We start from the raw sequence: 22,514 nt of genomic DNA on the forward strand, positions 1-22,514 counted from the left end.
CCCAGGTCGAAACTAGCTGGGATAAAAACAATAAGTGAGTAATTTTTCAGGATTGTGGAGTAGCCAGTAGTTAAATCTTAACAAATGATGTGTGATTGAGTGAAAACAAAAATGTCAGAGATTAGAACGAAATGATCTCTATGCATGGCAGCTGGTTACTTATTTCTGGTGGGAAGATTTGGACGTGTACTTGCTTCCTGTTGCCATTTATTCCAAGAAACCGGGATGCTGTCTGGTGGAAACATAACCTTATTCTTTAAAATTGTGTTAATGTGGGTGTTTGCAATAGGTAAATTCAACAGCTCGGAGCTGGTGTTTTTCCTCAAATATGTTATTTAAACACATTTTCGTCATTTACATGTCCAAACTAAGTAAACCCATGGTACCAAAGTATTTTCTTTTCAGCGTATCGTCACCGAAGCAGTTGCAATTAGTCAATTTAATCGAATCATATGTAAATCGCAGCAGATCGCTCCAGCAAGCAGCTGCTCTTATACAACCATCATTAGCTTGCAGCCTGAATTCTTTAAGGTATATACAAACTAAAAATAAAGACAAGATAATTGTAAATTCAACTTCGATTAAACTTTGCAGGTTGAACCACCATTTCTGACATGTTTAGAAATGATGACAAAACTTAAATTGAAGTCAATACTGTGTTGAAACGACGTAACGATTTTTTTCTGCTGATGTATTGTCACATTATAGACGGCGTGGAACTCGATTGAAAGGTATTGTGTTGTAACTTCATTCTGCCAGTTTATTGGTAACTGTTTTTTAAACTGATGCATTTTAAGGGTATGAAGGGCTTTTGTTTACATGCGGGTGTCAGTATGTCACAAACCGGAAGTAGTCGGGGTGGCTATTATTCACTGCTCAAAATACATTCACACAAATCTCAGTGAGTTTTTTTTTTTCATTTTATCTCTGCATAACCTATGCAATATTGGAAACAGTCGAAGCTGGGGGTTGATTTTAAACGGAAAAAAATAATGACTCTCAAATTGGGCCACCGTCCGCAGTCTGGGCAGAACACCATTTCTGAACACAACAAGCCTTACCCGAGTTATTTGATTTCTTTCCCCCAGCTCTATAGAGAAGGTAAGAACCACCAAATTGTAGGCATGTAATATTGAGTACATTGAAATAACAGCTTTGAAAGTGTGATTTTAGGTGGGCGTAATATACATGGATACATGCTATTCTCAAGAAATTACTGGACACACTGAACGATTCTCGCTTTTTCACTACATCAGACATTTCATCTCAATGTAATTCACCTCTGTAGAACATGGAAGCAGATGGAGGGCTTGGGCCGACTTCATCGATTGGCTTTCCTTAGCAGTGACAGCCCCCAGATGGGCCGCAGAGCATTAGAGTCAGAAAGTCACGCTGCCATTACCAGTCTGTTCTCTCTGGTTACAGCCCGGCGCACATTCCATGGACTAAAATCGATTACAGTGATAGATGAGCGTGTGTGTATATTTGTTTGTGAGTGCGTCTGCTTGAATGTGATCACTCTATCGCTATCAAATGTATTCAGTATGAACATCACAATGATAAAGTAAGCCCTCTACTTTCACTTGCTTATTTATAATCTTCAAATGATGGAAAATGGTCAGTATGAATAAAAAATGTGTGAAAGTTAAGATCACAGTGTCGATCCATGGCTTCTGCAATTTACTGTGTAAAGCTTTTGGCTAATGAACCACATTAGCACATTCATGAGACCAAGATATTCAAAGGGAACCTTATTATTTTGTAGACTAAAGAGAAAATTATAGCGCCCATTGCAAGTCATCTTTTATCCCTGCATTCCCTCTCTCTTTTTTTAATGACTTTCATCCCTTCCATCTCTCAGTCTTGTTTCACAACCATTTTCCACATTTAAGATTACAATTTAATTTTAGGACTAAACTTACTTTTGTCATGCTATTCATTTATTTTGTTGTTGTTGATTTTGTGTAGCCAGTAAACGGTTCCAGATGCATGTTATGCTTCAGCCATTCAAGTCTTCAGAATTTAAAAAAAAACAACAAACAAACTGTTAACCCTGCCTTCTTGTATTGACATGTCAAATAATCAGGAGTTCACTACAAAAAGCAAATGCATATTTCTGAGAGAAAGTGGAGTATCAAGCGTAGCATCATCGTAGTTGGCAAATGCCGTATATCGACTTTCTGACATACTGATTGAGAGGTTTCCATGGTGATGGAACGAAAATCACTTACCCATCTTTTTGGTAATGAAATTGCCTCATCTGATCATCATATTAGCTGTCACAAATTACAGGCTCCAATCGATCCAACAAGAGTCGGAATAATGTGAAGCGAAGTGTGAGAGGGGGCTGGCACGGCAAATGTAAATTGCGGAGAAAAACACAGACCTGTGGAATAAATCTTCATATCATGGCGGGATTTTACGCCACTAGAGAGAAAGCCAAACTGATTTCAATGTGACAAAATTGATTTGCCAATTTTCTCTGGATTACTCTCCACAAGCCAACATTATAATCTCTCTGCTTCTCACCCTCCAAGAGAGAGACACGTGTGGCCGCTATAGACTGGCTTGCGGGAAATCACTGAACTGAGAAGCAATGGTTCATCGTTTTCAGATTGTTGTATGAATGTCTCTCTTTCTAACACATATGATGCACGCAGGCCATGCATTCGGCTGACATAGACTGCAGCCTGATACAAGCCAATGCTCAGAAGAGATTTCGTGTAAATCCCTCCAAACCTGGAGAAGGAACTTTTGCCTTCTGATTTTACATCGGGCTTACTGTGTAACTGAACTGCTGAGAGCATAAACAGTGTGGATTGATGATGACAAATAACATTTGAGAAAAAAAAAGCTAACAAACTAGCACCTTTTTAGATCGTAGGGATAATGGGATGACTTATTTTTTTTTTTTTAATTATTATTGTTTCATAGCACGTGTATACTACAGTAGTATTGAACCGCAATCATCACAAGGAAAAAAAAAAACCTCTCTGTCCTTCTAATAGATTACACTTTCATAAAACGACATTCTGTAGCTGGAATGAAACAGTTTATTAGTGCGGTCAGCAGGGATGCAACAGTTCCGGATGGAAGGTTTTCAAGCAGGCTTGTTGGACACCACCAGAGCGGGCAAGTGAATCTGTATCACTTCAATTAAACAGGGCGCTAAGTGTCTGACAACAGCTAATATTCCTCCTCCACTAGCGGACCCAATCGATGTTCTGACATTCGTCACCGTGCTAAAAAAGCAATCATCACACTGTCATACTCTGGTTAGTGGAGGAAATAGTGTGAAACTCATCTTGCATTGACAAATTCTTTTTGGAGTATAGTGAAGCTAAAATTGTATGCTGGCAAAACACCCCCAAAATAACTTAATGCATACTGCATTTTCTTCTGCCTACGTTCATGTTAAAAGACAAGATAAACGTCTTGGAAAAATCCACAGACAACCATAAGCTTAATATGATAATAAAGCACACGCTTGCCGAAGAGACCCACCTCTCTGTCAAGTAGTGTAGGGGAGATGACAGTGACAATGTCGCCTCTCTCTGCGTCGATGTAGAACATGTTTGGAGATGGTTTGTCTGGTGACTGCCGGATGATGTTGTAGCGCAAAGCGGCATTATCTGTAGCGGGGTCGTCTGCATCAAACGCCGTCATTGTCATCACTGTGGTTCCTGGAGAAGATATTGACAAGAACATAAGTGAAGGCGCAACAACGGGACTCGTTAGAGAAGTATTTAACAGATTAAAACAGAAAGGAAGAGATCATAGTTGAAAGCGATAATATAAAAACAAACATTTGAGTAAATTGAGTTAAAAATGCAGTCAATTATTGGGGGACCAAATGTTAGAAAGGTTTCTCATTAAAATGCATCTTTAACAACAATACAAACAAACTCACATACAAACTGAGCATTCTCACTTTTTCATCTTATCATCTTTGTACAGGAATAGCTTTTAAACAGAGTTAGATTACACAGGTGGAACTAATGTTGTGGCCACAAGTGTGTAAGATCAAAGTAAACTTTTTCATTTGCTTTACGCTCCTTGTTACAGGGCACGTTTAATCTGGTAATGACATCCAAATGAAAATCTTAGCAATAGCTAAGCTGCGGAGTTCATTTTTTTTACACTAAACACACAATCTGCTGCTTGACTGCAATGATACCAATTGCAAGACATGTGGAAATTCCTACGTGCACAGAGATATGGACCATGTGAGGCCACGTCCCTTTTGAGCCGTGTTTTCATTTCCCAAGTGCTGCAAAAGGTTCTAAATTGGGTCTCGCTCCAGTGCTTCATGTTCTGGCTGTCATAAGCTCAGAGTCAGACAAACATTTGCTCAGTGCTGTCTGTTTCTTCTTGGAAGAGAATATGACAGCGCTGTGAGAGAAGGGTAGATGTTTAGGACACAGATGGATACGAACAGTAAAGTGGATGTCTGTCACTGTAAAATGGGGGACAGACGATTTTAGATGTGGCTAGAACGATCATAACTTGATTTCATGACAAATGTATACTTTTGTTGCTCCTTCAGTATTGAAGTGTAGTTTACTTTCTGTCCTCTATAGTAAACGCAAGTAGAGGTAAACTTGGGTTTGTTGACAAGCTGGTGAGACTGAATTCAGTGCTATTAAAAGGAACATTGTGGGCCCTATTTTTGTGCCCAGCGCAAGTCTAGCACAATGTGCAATCTAACTGTGTCCATGGGGGGAGTTTTCTTTTTCTGGGCATTTTCCTACACGGGCACAGTGAGAAATGGGCGCAGATGTGGGACTAAATACTGCCTCCTTGATTCCCGGCCAATCAAAGCAATTTACACGGTACAAAAATAATGGGCTCGCTCGAGTCTGTGCAGGAGATCAGCGCTCACAAAGTATGTTTATAAACAACTAAAGGAAGATCTGCACTTGCGCATGATGTAAAGTTGGCTGCTGCGGATGTCAAAATGCCCACCATGAACAATTGAAAACACTCGGAGACACACTTTAAAATAATCTTGATACAGTAATCATCACCACTCAGGCCGTCTGGTCAAGGACAAGCCTCTTTCCAATTGCGTCTGTATTTATGCAAGCGTTTTCTCTTTTGCGGGAATGGTTTACAGCAATGCACTAGGGGGTCCTGTGTATCCCGCCATGACTATTTCGCTGGCTTGAATATTTCCTGTGTTGCATTTTGCTCTTTATTGACAGATTTAGATTATAATGGAAATTTGTATTGGACATGAATGAAAAATACAGAACAAATCGCGCCCTGTATTGCTTCAATATGTTGCACGAATCTAATGACCAAATAAGGAACGATTCAACATTTTACTGGACGGTTGGCAAGCCGAGTGCTTTGCCACCATCTTGTGGCATCTATACGTAATTACAAACCCTTTTTGGTAGGGCATCAATTGTTTGCAGAATTTCGCTATCTGCTCGGTATTCTAGCGGTATGTACTGTGTATTCTTAAAAAAATGGGACTATTCGACACATGAGCAATGTAGTAAATGTACAGTTCAAAGGAAAAGCATTGTAATAGGCTAGGTTCACACCGCAGGTCATAATGCTCAATTCGGGTTTTTGGAAAAAAATCCCATTGTTTTGTGTAAGCGTTTATATTACAATTTAAATGCGACCTCAGTCTTGTCTGCTGTATGAACACATGCGTCGCCAAAGTGACCCACATGCGCAGAAGAAGAGACCACGTCACTCATGACGTATTGTTTACGGAACTAAATGTGGTCCAGCGCGTCGGGGCATTTCTACAGTGAAGCGAATACGTTGGAGGTAGAAATAAATACAGTATTTGGGGGAAATGATTAGGCGAGGCTTTTCTATCTCATTTCATGGAGACATCACTAACAATGATGTCAGGTCATAACCGTGCATAAAAAAATGATTCGATATGAACCGTGGCTGAATTACTACTATCACCATAAATGTCTGTTTTATGATTCATGTTTCAAGCGGGACTAAATTAGAATATAAAGTCAATACTGATACTCAAAGTAACTTTGCAAATTCTATCCCCCTGCTGCCAGCACTTTCTTGTCGCGGGGCGCATTTTGGGCTCCGGATGACATCAATGTCGGATACATGCAACCTGGCCATTAAGGTCCGCAGTCGCATTGCAATAAATCAGAAGCGTATCCGATCTACGACCACATATGAAAGAGACCAAGGTCGGATTTGAAAAAAATCGGAATTGAGACGTTCGGACTGTCATAAAAAAAATCTGATACAGGTCACATATTGGCAAAAAAATCCGATCTGGATCACATTTGCCTGCGGTGTGAACCGCGGTGTGTTATTTAAGTATGCTTGTCCTCCATTGTTGTTTTGTTTTGATGTCATGATGTTATGTTCAGTTTTTGGGGATAACCGCTCAGACAGAATATGTCACAAATGCTAATGGTATAGTTTTGAAGAATGTCTACTCTGAGACACATTTTCAAACGTTTACATTTTTAGGCTGCAAACATTGTCACGTCAACAATCAGCAGCACCGTTCAGTTACAAGTATGTACTTTAATTTAAGTGGAGATCAAATTAAACTACCAAGATGCCAAATGTTGGAAAGTATGCAAAGTATTAATAAGAGCAAAATGTCTTAGTCCATCTGAAGGTAAAAGAGAGCAGGGCCAGGCAAGGGTTTTATCCCATTTCCATTTGCACTTCAAGGTGAACCATTAATGTTTAAGTAAACCGATAATCCTTCGTCTGCGGACTAATTACACAGTGCCATCTCCTTCATTACCTAAACTCTGTTCCACTTCACAGCCAGAAAGCCACACCGTTACTGATGACACAGTGATCTCACACACACACACCCCCACATGTGCACACCCCCACCTATACCAATTAACACATAAATATGCTAACTGGCATCAAATTACAGAATTAAAATGATGGCTACATCAGTTGTCTCAGGGATCGCAACATTATGATATTTCACTTTGCTGCATATATATATATATATATATATATATATATATATATATATATGTATATGTATATGTATATATATATGTATATGTATATATATATGTATATCTATGTATATATATATATATATATATATATATATATATATATATATATCAAGTAACATCACAACACTGATCTTAACCACTGCTGGAATAAATAACAGAACATGATAATGATTTGGTCCTCTTAATTTCTAGTGTCCCACAAGAAATTGTAAGTTCCTGGCCTTGTCACTCTTATACTCACAGGCCACGTTATTACACTTGGCACACCTGCACAATAGATTGAGATGCAATGAACACACCATGTGATCATTGTGTCATTGTTTTGAGGCTGGCACAAAAAAAAAAAAAAAAATCCTCCACTGATTTTAATGACACTAAATGGCAGCACAATCAATCAGCTATTTGAACTCAATCGAAGAACAAAATGGGCAGTTCTTGAGGACTGATGAGCTATTTCACTCAATTGGACTCAATTTTGCTTCATGAAGACCAACTGTGTGATCATAGATGGACAAATACAAAAGTAACATCATCAGAAAGTTCCAAAGCATATCCAAACAGATTGCTCTGCTCTCAACCCAGAGAAGGTTGCTGGATATTATTCTTATATGCAGTTACACTATGTGTCAAATGGTACCATACTTGACTGAATTCTGCCTTTGCCATTCACATTAGAGTCTTACTGACAGGTTATTCAAATAAATAATTTGATTGGCTAACTCGCGCCACATGTGAGGGATTATATTGCACACGGCTGTGTTCTGGTTTTCCTGTGGGGAAATATTTATTGCCACTGTGGCCAGAAAATATTTAAAGATGCCCTCGTTATTCTGGTAAATGATTGTAAAAAATATATAATTTACAATATTGGTCATCAATGGTCTGTAATGAAAATTGCTTCTGGACCCGATTCTGCCTATTAAGGACTGCTGTTTCATATAGTATCTATGATTTTAATTTAGTACCAATAATTATTTAGGGAATAATTATGTCATCATCTCATCTTCCAAACCGCTTATCCTGTACAGGGGGGAGTTGCTGCAGCCTTTCCCAGCTGACTATGGGCGAAAGGCAGACTACACCCCGAACTGGTCGGCAGCCAGTCGCAAGGCACACACAGAGATACCGTCACTAAGCGGGAACCGATCCCACGCTGCCCGCACACAACTCAGGCGTGTGTACTAATATACCATCAATGACTCGGGAATAATTATCTAAAATGAAATGTAAAATTCCTAGAATAGCATCAACATACTATTGTACAAATAATGGGACCAAAATGCTCATGGCAAGTACACAAAGAGGAATGCTCTATGATAACAGCGATGTGTATGAGTAATGGTAAAGTCACATATTTTATATTCATCAGAATACCGGTATAGCTTGTCAATATTTCATTCTGGGGCTGTTTCTTTGTCTCTTTAGCAGTGCAGCAGGGTATTCGATGAGCCATTTCGAATGCATACTTGTGATCATATAACACTTGTCTAATCAATTATTTTCATTTTCTTTTGTAGCTTCTACTTTATCTGAGCAAATAAGACCAGTTCCAGCAATATCATCAATATAATTGTTCAGCAAACCCCACGCCATTTTCTTTCTCTTGAAATGATTGCAATAGATCTAATGTAAATATACAGGTGGATCAAAAGTAGGTATGCAGTTATAAGATGAAGATAAAACCTATACAATACTTACTGTGTTTAGTAAGAAAACAGAAAAAAATACATTAATCATATCACTAATTTCACTGATGTGATACAACTTTATACCTACTTTTGCACCACCCTGTGTATGTCAAACAATGTGTAAATTCTTCTTGTATGGTGTCAGAAATAAGAAGGACATTTCCACTGTTTGATTACAAAGGCTACAATGAAAACCGATAAATACAATTTCGCAATTTTTTGATTGTCTTTTTTCGTAGCATCTAATGATGCAGAAAAATAAATGTTACACAAGGAAAGAGAGACCAAGGTCACATTTATAATGTAATATGACCGCCCACAAAAAAAAAGATTGTTTTCAAAAAAGACAGCAGCTTACAGGCATAAGGATGAAAGTGACTCCCCAGCCCTGATTTGCAGACGCTGCATGTACGCAAAGGTTCAAGAGCAGAAGTCCCATTAACCAGGTCAAATAAATATTCAGGCAGTTATTTGAAAATATTTAAGCGGTATAGATAATGGACGGATGGATGGATATTTTCATTATTCAGTGAAATAGTGCTTTTTTACCCATTGTATTTTTAAATTCAGGTCAAGTCTACACACTCTGAAAGCCAGGATGATGGCTCATGCCAATTTTGTTTGCTAGATGGGTAATTTAAGTTCAGCTTTTTAATTCATTTGAAAGAAACCTTCAAACTCTGCGATTTTGTTTTGTAAAAGTTCAAAATGTGTTCATTTAATAAATAAAATAAAATTTTTGTGGTATATATATTTTTTCTTCAATGAGCCTTCGAGCAACTTTTTAAAGTAAAACTACGTAAAAGTCCGTCTTTGAGACAGTAACTCTCTAAGTTTGGCTGCACAGTGAGAAGAGGTCAGCTGCTACAGGAAGTAGCACATGTATATGTATATATATATATATATATATATATATATATATATATATATATATATATATATATATATATATATATATATATATATATATATATATATATAAGCAATGGGATATGTGTATATAACCACGACAAACACAATTCACAGCCAGCCAGTCAGAGATGTGGCTCGCGGACATCATATCTTCCTTCTTCACAATTTCGCCGTGGCACTGACCCCGCCTGGAAGATTACCAAAGCGTAATTCTAAATCCATGAAATATTCAGCTAATGTGTATCAATTTGAGAAACCATTCATTGCAACATGATATTTTATTGATTAACACAACATATTAAAAATGATAAAAATCATGTCCCATTCATTTTAACCAACAATTCTGTCACATGCCATAATTTAGGTGCCATTGAGCGCTTATCATCTGCAGCCTGTGCGAGGAGTAAATTCATCTAAACGTAATTGGATGGTTTTATGGAGGAATCATTTGGAGTCATTTTTGAAGTCATCTATGCGCAGTGCCAGCATGATTTTTTTTTTAAATAGCAGGACTGTTGACATGAAAAAGTTACCACTGCCCAGTTGAAAAGACAACAGACTTAACAAAATTCACACGTGTGGAGGCACTGCACAGTTGTGTAGCCTCCAGCAAAGTCCTGATTCTTTCGAATGCTGAGGGAAGTCAACAGAGGCTGTCAGATGTGTGGGTGTCACCAGTGACAGTGTTGATGCCTGTAGAAAGCCTAGATGTAGCAACAGATGTGAACAAAATACATGACAGCTAAATGTAAGGTAAGAATGTGTTTCAATGGGATGTCTTTTGTGTGTGTGCATAAGGGCATCCAAAAGAGCTTCTGTGTGTGGTCTGCGATTGCAAAAACGTCTTCAAATTTTGCATGGTGTAGAAAGTCTATTGTGAGAGCTGAAATGGAATTTCTATTAATCAGACTCAAGTGACGGAGAAAGAGTGAATGGCTGTTCTCAGGTGGGACATCAAAAGGAACACAAAATGATTCATCACATGGCATAATGCTGAGATTCACCTTCAGGATTGCACATGCACTTGCACTCTCACAGCGCATAGCAGAAATTGAACTGAACAAAACTAAAGTTCATAACAGTTTTCCCGACTTGTATGTCGTCAGAAGATGAGATTTTAACCTCTGCCAAGCAGGGGTCGGTTTATTAATTTGGTCAGCTACGGATTTTAAATAACTTGTATGTGGGTGTATATACTGAACTTCCCATTCAAATGTTGACCTCAAACTAAACAAGATGTCAAGACCTGGCAAAAACAGTTGATCACTTTTAAATTCAATACATCTGAACTAATGTGTCATGTTTATTTTTTGTTAACATGACATTTTCAGACACATTTACAGTCAGGTCCATACAATTGGTAAACACTACGACAATGGATTTAAAATAAAATGAACAAGATGTGCTTTAACTGCAGACTTTCAGCTATCATTTGAGGGTATTTACATCCAAATCAGGTGAATGGTGTAGGAATTACAACATCTTGAATGTATGCTTTTTAAGGGAGCAAAAGTAATGGGACGAATTGACAATCATAAATCAAACTTTCACTTTTTAATACCTGGTAGCAAATTCTCAATTACGCATTCAGTTCCAGCTTGAAGTGTGGAACTCATAGACATCACCAGATGCTGGATTTCATCTTGGTCAGTCCTCTGCTGCAATCTTCAATTCCTTCAATTCCTACTTGTTGTTGGGGCATATGCACCTCAGTTTTGCTTTCAGCAAGTGAAATGCATGCTCAATCAGATTCAGGTAAGGACTTTGGTCTTTGTTTGCTTTTGCAGTATGCTCCAGGTCATTATCCATCTGCACTATGAAGCACCGTCCAATGAGTTCTGAAGGATTTGGCTGATTATAACAAGATAACATTGCCCGAAACACGTCAGAATTCATTCCTGTGCTTTTAGAAGTACCAGTAGTCATTTCAATAAAGTTCCACTGGCAGTCAAAGTAAATGCCTACATGGCCATGGAAAAGCTGAGAAGCCATTTGTCCCATTAGGTTTGCTCCCATAAAAAGTGAGAGGCATATATACAAACACTTTCAACTCCTGCATGGTTCACCTGATTTGGATGTAAATACCTAAAAAAGGTAAAGTAAAAGAAGGGTACATTTCATACCAAAACGACGACAAGTGATTCCCACGCAGGAAGGAAGCCCGCTCTGCACAACAATATGTGCAATTGATGCAGAGTTCAAAACTGATTTGTCAACAAATGTAAGTGCCTTGAGAGTGTCATATATACTTGGTGGTTAACCCACACAAAAAAACATCTGCAAAGAGGATGGTAATCACCACTTAATTTTTTAAAATTCAAAATAGTGATTGTCTTGCACTGATATGCCAAAGATGCTTACCGTATTTTCCGGACTATAAGCCGCGACTTTTTTCCTAGATTTTGAGCCTTGCGGCTTATAGTCCGGTGCGGCTATTCTGTGGATTTTTCTTCCACTGCTCGGGGCGCTCTAACCGGAATGACAGTACAATTCAATACAATACATGCATACAATACATAAAATGCACTGTTAGGAAATAATCTGCTCAGGTACCTACATGTACATTTACAGTTCATAATCGTTCTGTAAATGCAGTAAATATAAACGTTTTCAACATAGATAGGTGCAGCTTATATAAAGGTGCGGCTTATTTAATTTTTTTCCAAAGTATTCTAAAAATAGAGTGGGGGCGTCTTATATGACGGTGCATCTTATAGCCCGGAAAATACGGTAATCTATCACTTTATTTTTAAATCTTCAATTGAAACAGTAAATAATAAGCCCGGGCCTGTGTGAAGCCACATGTCCAAGCTCTCAAATTCTTTTGGAATTATGTTACTATGTGCTACAGGGTTACAATTATTTTGTAGGTGTTGAATTTCTGGGAGAACCTCAGGTTTAAGAGGGTGATTATATAGTTGCCCGTATGTTTTGATGCGATGTTGCGCCAGGAGCTTTAGGCCTTAACGGGTTAAGCAGTCAAGTTAAACCATTTTTAGTCATCTCAGGAGGCAGCTATTTGTCAATCAATTATGGCTCACCTGTTTTCTGAAGCTGAGCCATGATTGATCGTGAACAGAGAGGGCCCTGAGCAACTGTGATGTAATTTTCAGCCGACAACAAGTGACAAAATGCCCGCCCCCTGAGATGTATAAAAACAGGAAGGAGGAAATAAGTGACTCCATGAATAACGCCTCTTTTTAATGAGGAAAATGGCCGCGCCCCCTACCGTTCTATCCATGTTCGGTGGGAGTCACTGGGTGGACTGATTACAAACTCTCCATTCGAAATCATTGTACTTTCATTGCTTATAACATCCAAAAACGGTGATCAATTGGCACCAAAATGTATGTGGACATTCCTACTAATGACCACTTCAACATATCAAAAGGATTAACATCCTTAATCCTATATAAGGGATACATAAACCGTGTCTGATTTATATCAGAATGAGGAAAGGTGGAAGTAAGCAAGGGCAGCGAGGCAATACACACCAGTTAGGATATTTGCAGAGACTGAAGTGGGAATGAGTAGACGTGCACATTTATTTGGATGAGGAATGGCCCCAGTTTTTTGATTTTGTGGAGGTGATCATGATGAGATCACGTTTTTGTCTATGTCACTATCTATCTATCTATCTGTCTGTCTGTCTGTCTGTCTGTCTGTCCGTCCCTCCCACCCTCCCTCCCTCCGTCCGTCCGTCCGTCCGTCCGTCCGCCCGTCCGTCCGTCCGTCCGTCCGTCCGTCCGTCCGTCCGTCCGTCCATCTATCTATCTATCTATCTATCTATCTATCTATCTACATATATATATATATATATATATATATATATATATATATATATATATATGTGTGTGTATATGTGTGTATATGTGTATATATATATATATATATATGTGTGTGTATATGTGTATATATATACACAGTTTATACATACTGTACATATATTTCCAGCTTGTGATTCCAGTTATTCTGTGTCCTATTGAGTCACAAATCACAAGTATTGATGTCTTGCAAGTAGAGAGATGACAGCTCATTCAATGCTGGTTTTATAATGGTGAGGTACTTTCCAGCAGCCAGCAAATCTACTCGACAGTACTTAACTGAATGCTTCATTTTACTCTATATACGGTCTCTATACGGTTTGCCAGCCCATTGTTACCCGTTGGACTTTGCGCTCTGTGCTTGTGTGAATGCTTGTGGGTGTCTGTTGCTGCATATCTACTGCAGGTCTTTTGTAATCTATTGGTGCTTACTGCAAGACAATCTACAATTCTGAAAAATATTTTCATGTACCTGTCAAACCATATATCATATGAATATATATATATATATATATATATATATATATATATATATATATATATATATATATATATATTTCATTAAATGCAATACAGGTATGTTATTTTCTTGTGGCAGTGACTTGCCCGTAAGTGCAGTTTGTGCACATTTTCACATGACGGCATAACAAGAGATCAGGTTAAACGATAGTGTTTTTAAAGTGAGGAAAGCATTGTCATCAACACAAAACACTTTCCAAAGATAATTATGTTCAGTTTTGTTTAAACAATGTCTTAGGGGTATTATTTTAACAATACACTGCATATTCTATGGTTGTAATGTATTTTACTGTGTCCTAATGAGAAGGTTTCCTAGAGTCTGCATCTTATGTGCAGCAGAATTAAATGAGAAACATTAAAAGTACCGGTAACTTTCACTAAGATGCATCTTATTTAAAGTTAAAAGGTACACTACTTTGATAACAATACAATATGTAAGGACTGTGCCAATAGCTTCAACTTATCGCACAAGAAAAAATATGAATAAAAAAATGTAATGCAATAACATGCAAATAGTATAATTTGAAGGCCAAAGAACCCTAAACATGTATATCTGACTTATCTAAATGAATAAGCAAAGTGCATCGTAAAAAGGGGGTGCCAACTGTCTGTCACAAGTTTTTATTCTTCTTTTTTTAACCAAAACACAATCTGCTGAAGCTGGTGGGTCACTGGTCTACTTGACCCCAAAGCAAGTGGATAGAAACAGCAAATATCCATGACTGTAGTACTTCATTTAAACATTTATTCACAATTGGCTATTTAGTTCTGTGTATTTGTGGTAAATAACCAACCGACCAAGAAAGTGAGTCACAATTTTATTGTAAGCCCCGTTTTTTGGCTTAACTTTAATTACAAATACCAAAGTAAAAGTTTCTGGGTAAAAGACGATTTTGTAATACGAGTAATACGTTTCTGCAGGTTTTTGTTAATTTGTGCATTGCTTCAATATATTGACTGACAGGGGACAATTATTGTTTTCATGACTGTCTAACATATTTGCCTATGGGAATTTAAAGCCCATGCAAGTTAATGAACAGAAGGATTTGGGAAAAAAAAAACTTTACATAATGACACAATTTAGGGTGGATGATGAAATCACATCTTAGCTCAATAATTGAAAACAAAATAATTGAAGTCAGTACCGGTAATCATGTCGTCGCTGTCCTGTGAAAAACATTTACGTGAATGGTGTTTCTGCGTTACAGACATCGCATTAACGTGAAAATGTTTTTTTCCCCCAAATTGGACTTAAGTGTTTTTCACAGGACAGCGATGATATGATCACAAATGATTCTCCAAGTATGCACAGTAATGTAAAAAAAAAAAATGCCTGCTGAGGTTATGTATTTATCTTTAACAAATTATGTAAGGGTCACAATCTTTTCACCATGCTTTATTTTAACTTGCTAATTTGTATCTATTCATTTTCATGAAAGCTAATGTTTTCAAAACAGATTTACTGTTATCTCAGCAGGACATTTCAACAGTGTTTAATAAACTCAATAACAACGAGGGATGTTATTGATTGAGGTGCAACGTCAACAGCCAACAGAGCACATCTCCATCATCATTAAATCAAATCTAATTGCCCAGTGGCTGTGACACCTAAAGATATGCTCAGACGTGTCTTAATTTTCATTTTATGGCAGACCCCTTAATATAATTTCCTCAAATTATTGCGACATATCAATCCAGGCAGGAAGTGTAGTCTTGCTGAGTGCTAAGTTAGACAGCAAGCCATGTCTGATTGTACCCAGCATGGATCTACCACCAAATTAGCCATAGAGAAAAGCTCTAAAGATCAATTCAAGGTCCACATGAAATAACAGGAAACAATGCCATGTTTGAACTATGGCAGAAGGAACAAGGTACCAATATTATGCCCCTAGCATCACAATGCTGCAGTTTACATACATTTGTCCATTTGCAGATTTAACAGACCTGCTTGATTTGCCCTCTTACCCACAATTCAAAATCAGTTCGCTTTTGTCTTGGAAACACTTTGCGTGTAACCCACTTGATAGCAATGTGTTACCTGCTAGACGCTCCATCTCCCTGCAATCTGGGTTGAGTGGGACAGACAACGGATGGATGCCTATGTGTTTAGTGCCTGAGTGTGCATTGTTTGTGTCCCTTTAATTGTAAATGAGCTCTTAATTGATTCAGCATCCGCCCACAGACAAATAACATTTAAGTTTGGTTAATTTGTGACTATAATTGGCTGGTGGGAATGATCACTCTTTGATGCATTAATCCTAATAGACACATTGGAATCCTCACTAGCATGCTCCACTTGTGTCTGTGGATACGAATTCAGTTGAGGCCTGCATTGTTTGTGATACATTATGATGGATGGATGCTAATAACACCAATAAAAGCTACCAACCAATCATAGAGCACATTTAGACAAACAACCGTTCATGCTCACATTCACACCTCAATTTGGATTCTTCAATCAACCTAACATTCATGTGCTGAGAAGTAGGACAATCAAATGAAATCCCACTCAAGCACAAGGAGAATACGCTGACTCTATAAAGGAAGTTGTGCTGAGTTTTCACCCCGGAACCACAGAGCTGTGAGGGAGACGTGCTAATCACCAGTGGGGGGCATTCCGTCAGACCGAGGGACCGGTCTGTCTATCCGTCTCTGACGGACCCTCGTTTTGCAGGCGATAAACGATAAAAGGGAAACTTTAAAAAAAAGACAGACTAAGGATATGCGAAAGTAGCCCGTCTATGTAATCGTCTATAACCTGACATTAGTGATTATTGTTTCGTCTGATGCAGGTAGGTTTGCTGCTTCATTCGTGTATTTTACATCAAGCATGTTTTTAGTCAGCTAATGGGTCCTAATAGCGTGGCGTACGTGTGCTATTTTTAGACCGTTTACGTCACATTGTGAACCGGAAGAGGGTCAACATAGAAGCACGCTCGCAGACGACTCCTGTTAATACTGCTTGTTTTCTGTCCATTTATCTCAGAAAAAAAAAACATTGCCGACTAAACACCGCTACTTCGGAACTTGCAGAAACGATTCCAGACACGTCGACAGTCCACATATGAAGGACGTATTCTTTATTCGTTTCCAAAAGCCAAAAACTCAGAGGAATAAATGTGAAGGATGGGTCAACTTGCCCGGATGTCCAAAAGACCAACAAGGTCAAGCCTTTCACCTTCATACTGTATGTAAGAAACACTTTGTTGGGGGCCATATAATCACACAGATCTCAATCGCTTGCCGGCCGCTGCCTGCATCGAAGAGGTAAGCCATTTCGATCATTTTCTTTCTTTTTTGCTTGGCGTTTCGCCCAACTCCGACTGCCTGATGACATTGAATGATGCGGAAAAATGTAAAGCCAGACTGTTTTCTACTACTGTGTCCAGCCATGCTCTTTGACTTGAGTGCCTGTGTGAATGAGGTGCTACAGTAAACTCCCCTAAATCCCCATACAATCTTAGCTCTCCGCGCAACAGTGCACAATCTGTTCTACTATGACGTGGGTTTTTGTTTGTTTGTTTTTTGGGGGTGGGGAGAGACGGATGTGATAACGGAAGCGTGGTTAAAATAATAGACGGACTGACCGATAGGCATTTACTATTTGGTCCGGCTTAACAAAAAGATAGATAGATGGATGGCGGAAGGGGACCCAGGCTGCTGACGGATGGGAATTGACGGACCCGCACATTTTAGTAAAATGCCCACCTCTGCTAATCACTATTTTATCATTTTTATTCAAACATATAAAAGAAAATCTATATGAAGGACTTTCCTTAGAAAGATGGCTAACCCTGCTCATTCATTTTCCATACTGGCTGTAAATCCCCGCCTACTGATACTGATGAGTCATTTCTTTCCTTCCCTCTGACCTCATGCTCACCCTGTCTCATCTGCAATTTCCCTACGATTTGTTATCTTTGGTGGAGTGTATGGTATCCTCATCAAACAAGACCACCCAACCTATATTGGGGGTCCTTGCCCTAAAAAGACAATCTTTAATTACCATGTATTGTCAAATACTACTGTGTCTGATAATCCCTCTCAAAAGAGTGTACGCTATTTCACTTCACTTAAAACAACTTTTCATTGCAAAAGAAAGCATACTGATGTGGTGGCATGTCCTTGGCAGGTCTGTCACAATTTGGTGGGAAATTTCTGACTGTACATATTTTGTTCTAAATCATGTCAATAAATATACAAGGTGTGAAAAGTACGGGTACTTGCCCTCCTCTCATGATGTCTGATATTTACATCTGTTTGATGATCTTAAACATTAAAGTGAGGAAACAGTGTAAAAAAAAAAAAAAAATGAGATGGGGCAAATAGTTTTTATGGCACTACGTGGAATGACACATGGTGGTTAAATATTTACCAACCCGTGGCTGAAAACACATGTTATTTTTCTTACAGATCAATTAATTGCAATTTGTTCGATCCTTTAATGCATTCTTCAAAAATAAGTTCTATACATATGAATAGCTGTCTGTTTGTGGAGCGGTATGGGAGGAATGCATCAACAGGATTTAGCTGATCACATTTCACACTAATACATTTTTGGCATGTTTAGTAATGTTTTTCATGCCAGTTTGCAGATTTGGCTATTGTATAATTTTAGGAGATGCAATCCAAGTAACTTTTTAGTATTTATGATGAGACATTTTGAAACACATTTGTTTAAAAGTGCGTGTGTTTGGGTGTGTAGGTGCATGTGTGGGTGTGTGCGTGGGTGTGTGTTTCTGACAGCTCAGGATAGCTGTGTGGCCAGACAAGCAAATTGCTGAATGAATGACAATAAATTCTCTGTTGGCAGGCTAATGTGTTGTTAGTGTGTGAATGTGTGTGTATCATTCATTTTTGTCTCTCGGAATGTCAAGAAAAGTGTGAAATAAATAATATGTTGATATATAAATAAAAAGACAAGAAGTTGAGTTCTCCCTAACAGCGTTACAATCTGTCTGTATTACTGCAGACAATTGTTTCATTATTTATTTAATGTCAAAACATTTTTGTTTCAGGGTTTGAATTTGTTGATTACATGGAAATATATAAATAATAATAAATGTGTTTTTTTCATGACTATAGCTAAAAAATAATGTGCCATGAAGTGAGTCCTCTTTATTAATGAAAACCTCCTCTGTAATTGTCGAAACGGCCCCAGTAACACTGAAGGGAATCTTCTGAATCTCACGTGTTCTCCCACCATTGGAGCTCTAACTAATGACTCCACTCTCTAAATCAAGACAAAAGATACTTTCCCTTTAAAAGGACACTCCAATTAATTACATCCAGAAAATCCTTCTAATGCTGTACGAGCTGCTCAGATAATAAAACTGAGAACCTATTAGTAGGCATTCATCTGCTCTCACCCAGAAAAAGAAGGCAATCAGTGCAAGAGAGCTTGCTAGCTGTACTGAGGCTCGAAACAGGGAAAAGACCACTAATGACAACACATGGATTAAAACTATAATAGCACGGTGTTCCTGTGCGACAAATTATATTTAAGTCTGCATTGTTCATTGAAGAGGTTTCTGGAATATACAGGGCCACAATATGAACGTTTTCTGAAAAAGACAGACATTATAAATACCATTTTAATAAATATAGCTAGCATTGGATGGGCAGTTTGACTACACTTACTACATCAACTATGGGGAAGAGTCACAATCAAGTGATTATTATTTGTATGTTTTCTACTATTCACGGTTTTGAATTGCTGTGTTGATGCCAGTGTCATTTTGAACAGAATACTGTTGCCCAGGGTAGTGGTGTTCTGTGTGAGTATAGGCCTTAGCTGACATCATGCTGTCCTTCTTGTCTGTTTATTCACATATGTGAGATTTTCACTAAAATGTTCATAAACAATGTGCTACAAAAAAATGGGAAACTATTTTTGGGAGAGCAAAGTTGACATCAATTTGCCTATTTTCTATATTGGTTATCTTCTTTGGGGAACAAAGAGGCTAATTGTGAATGGTGCACTAATCACACACATCACACATCAGTCGAAATTGATACACAAGTTACCAATGACCTTAAATCGAATAGATTCATCAGAAGAGAATCATCTATTTTAAAGCCAAATTCCAAAAAGGCCATTTTATTTTCAACTGTGTAATGGAGTCAATGTTGTGTTTTCTCATGTGTGTGGTGTTCATTTGAATGCGTCATCTTCATCCCATTAAGTACCTACACAGGAAGTTACAGGCAAAAAGTAACAGATTGCTAATGCCCCACTGCCAAGTGTTTGCCCTTGACTTGGAGGGACCTATTATGATGACCATCCTCAGGACTCGCCGAGCTTGCGTCTATATACAATTGTGAAAGTTTGCTTTCTGACAGTGAGCAGACAAAGGCAGAACAGAAAGTGCATTGTGGAAAATAGCAAATAAACAAAAAGTCTTTGGCCACAGAGGTTTATGGTTAGATATAGCTTACTCTCTCCTCATATTCAGTTTGAACTGTTGCGAAGTTTATTTAAAAAGACAAGAGGTATAGAACTCTGACATTTAATCACAATGAACATACCATAGGAATCTGATTACTACTTTGATTGATTGATTTACTGTCCTGTCCTCTCACAGAGGAACAATGCAATTAAAAAAATAATTTGATTTGTGTTGGGAACTCCTAAGAACAACTAAGTCAATTTGAATTTAAAACTAATTATTGAGAATGGTGCACTAAACAAAATTACACCCAATAGATGGATAAGTAGAGCTGTAGGATAGTTATAAAAAAATGGACTTACATATATGGATTGAATTGTTGGTACCCCTCTGGTTATAAAAAAATAAAATAAATAAAAAAACAGTAATAAAAAAAATAACAACAATAATAATAATCTTCATCTCGGCATCATCATCATCATCATCATCATCATCATTATCATTATCATAATCATAAATAAAAATGTGATGAAAACTAACCAATGCAAATCAGACATTGCTTTTGAATCATGGTTCAACAAATTATAAATAGATAGATAGATAGATAGATAGATTGATAGATGGATAAATAAATCATCTATCTATACCGCTTATCGTCACAAGGGTCGCGGGATAAATAAATCAATCAATAAATAAATAAACTCATGAAACAGACCTGGACAAATATAATAATATAATAATTTGACAACAGGGACATGTTTCAACTATGTCCAGTTGCCCATATTTAAACACCATAAAACAGTAAAACAATGCCGAGTCTCATGCAGAGTCAAAAGCCAAAGAATAAAAATGTTGTTTTAAGATTAATTTTAAAGATGGGCATAGATAGGGGGTTTGCCCTACAATAATTCTGTGGGAGGTCATTCCAAAGAGGGACACCGGCAACAGAAAAGGCTTGATCCCCTCTGAGCCTCCGCTTAATCATCAGTACATCAAACAGCGTCTGGTCCACTGACCTGAGGTACCAGGCAGGTGCGTAGGGGTAGAGGTAAGGTGAGGTGAGACCATTCCAAGATTTAAATACAAATAAAATAATCTTAAAATGTACATGGAGCCAGTGAAGGGACGCCAGAATTAGAGTTATATGCTCCCTCCTACGAGCTCCAATTAGTAGGCGAGCAGCAGCCTTTTGGATCAACTGGAGATGCTTGAGGGAGGACTGGCTGACTCCAACATAAAGTGCATTACAGTAATCCACCTGAAATGTAACGTAGGCATGGATTACTGTTTTTAAGTGCTCTTGAAAAAGGAAGTGCTTTACCTTAGCCAACTACTTAAGATGAAAGAAGCTTAATTTAACAACAACACTGATTTGCCATTCCAATTTAAAATCACTGTCCAATTTAAAGACTTTTGTCTTGAGATAAGACGCCAGGGGGGCTCCAAGTCAACAGGGTGGTATGTACGAGGGCCAGTAGTCCACTGGGACCAATTGGGCACCAATTACCATAATTTCTGTTTTCCTTTCATTTTAATTCCAGAGGTTCAGTGCCATCCAGACGTTGGTTTCTCCCAGGCAGAACAAACGTGGCCTTAAGACCAATGCACATGAGGTGCTGTTGTCTGCTTAACATTGTGTTGCTCATGTGTGGGATCATGTGACCATTCTAGATGGTAACCTCCAAGTCAGATTCAAGTGATCTCAAAGCCGAAGAGATTTTGTTGCATGTTTTTGCTACTTTGCCAAAAAAGAAGACAACTGAGGCTGCTACTCGCGAAATATGGTGTAAACACTATATTCTTAGACGACCGTGACAGGGAACTTTCCACAACCCTGTTCAAGAATTAAACGCCGAAGGCCCTGAGCAATTTTGGCGGTTTCGTAAACTGGACAAAGCAATCCCTTCCATCGCCTTGTCCCGATGTGCTTGTCCTATTCTGGAGACTCAACATTGTTAAAGGCATCTGTAATCAAAGATCAACTAATTTATCCTCCAGGAGAGCCTCCGAAATGTACTCACAGGGCTCCGCCATTTGGTGTACGAAGAGAACATGCGCCGTGAATAACAGCAGTGTGCGATTGGGTCCTGTGCACCGCACTCCTAGGGCCTGAACACCAAAATTATTATGTTTGATACTCGCTGATGGCGCAGCAACATCCGTGATCAAAAATTGCCCCCGCACACGAGG

The 22,514-nt window shown here is 38.3% G+C and overlaps 1 protein-coding gene across 1 annotated transcript in view; it reads right to left on the reverse strand.

The window, feature by feature from the left end:
* The window catches only part of cdh13 (cadherin 13, H-cadherin (heart)), a 311,068-nt gene that overhangs the window by 101,161 nt on the left and 187,393 nt on the right, over positions 1 to 22,514 (reverse strand). The window contains exon 8 of the mRNA XM_086029056.1: positions 3,505 to 3,683. Within this exon, the coding sequence (XP_085885182.1) occupies positions 3,505 to 3,683 (179 nt within the window). The remainder of the gene's footprint in view (positions 1 to 3,504; positions 3,684 to 22,514) is intronic.

This window comes from Filicampus tigris, chromosome 4 (assembly GCF_054856515.1).
Source record: "Filicampus tigris isolate MCC_2025a chromosome 4, RoL_Ftig_1.0, whole genome shotgun sequence".
Classification (NCBI taxonomy): domain Eukaryota; kingdom Metazoa; phylum Chordata; class Actinopteri; order Syngnathiformes; family Syngnathidae; genus Filicampus; species Filicampus tigris.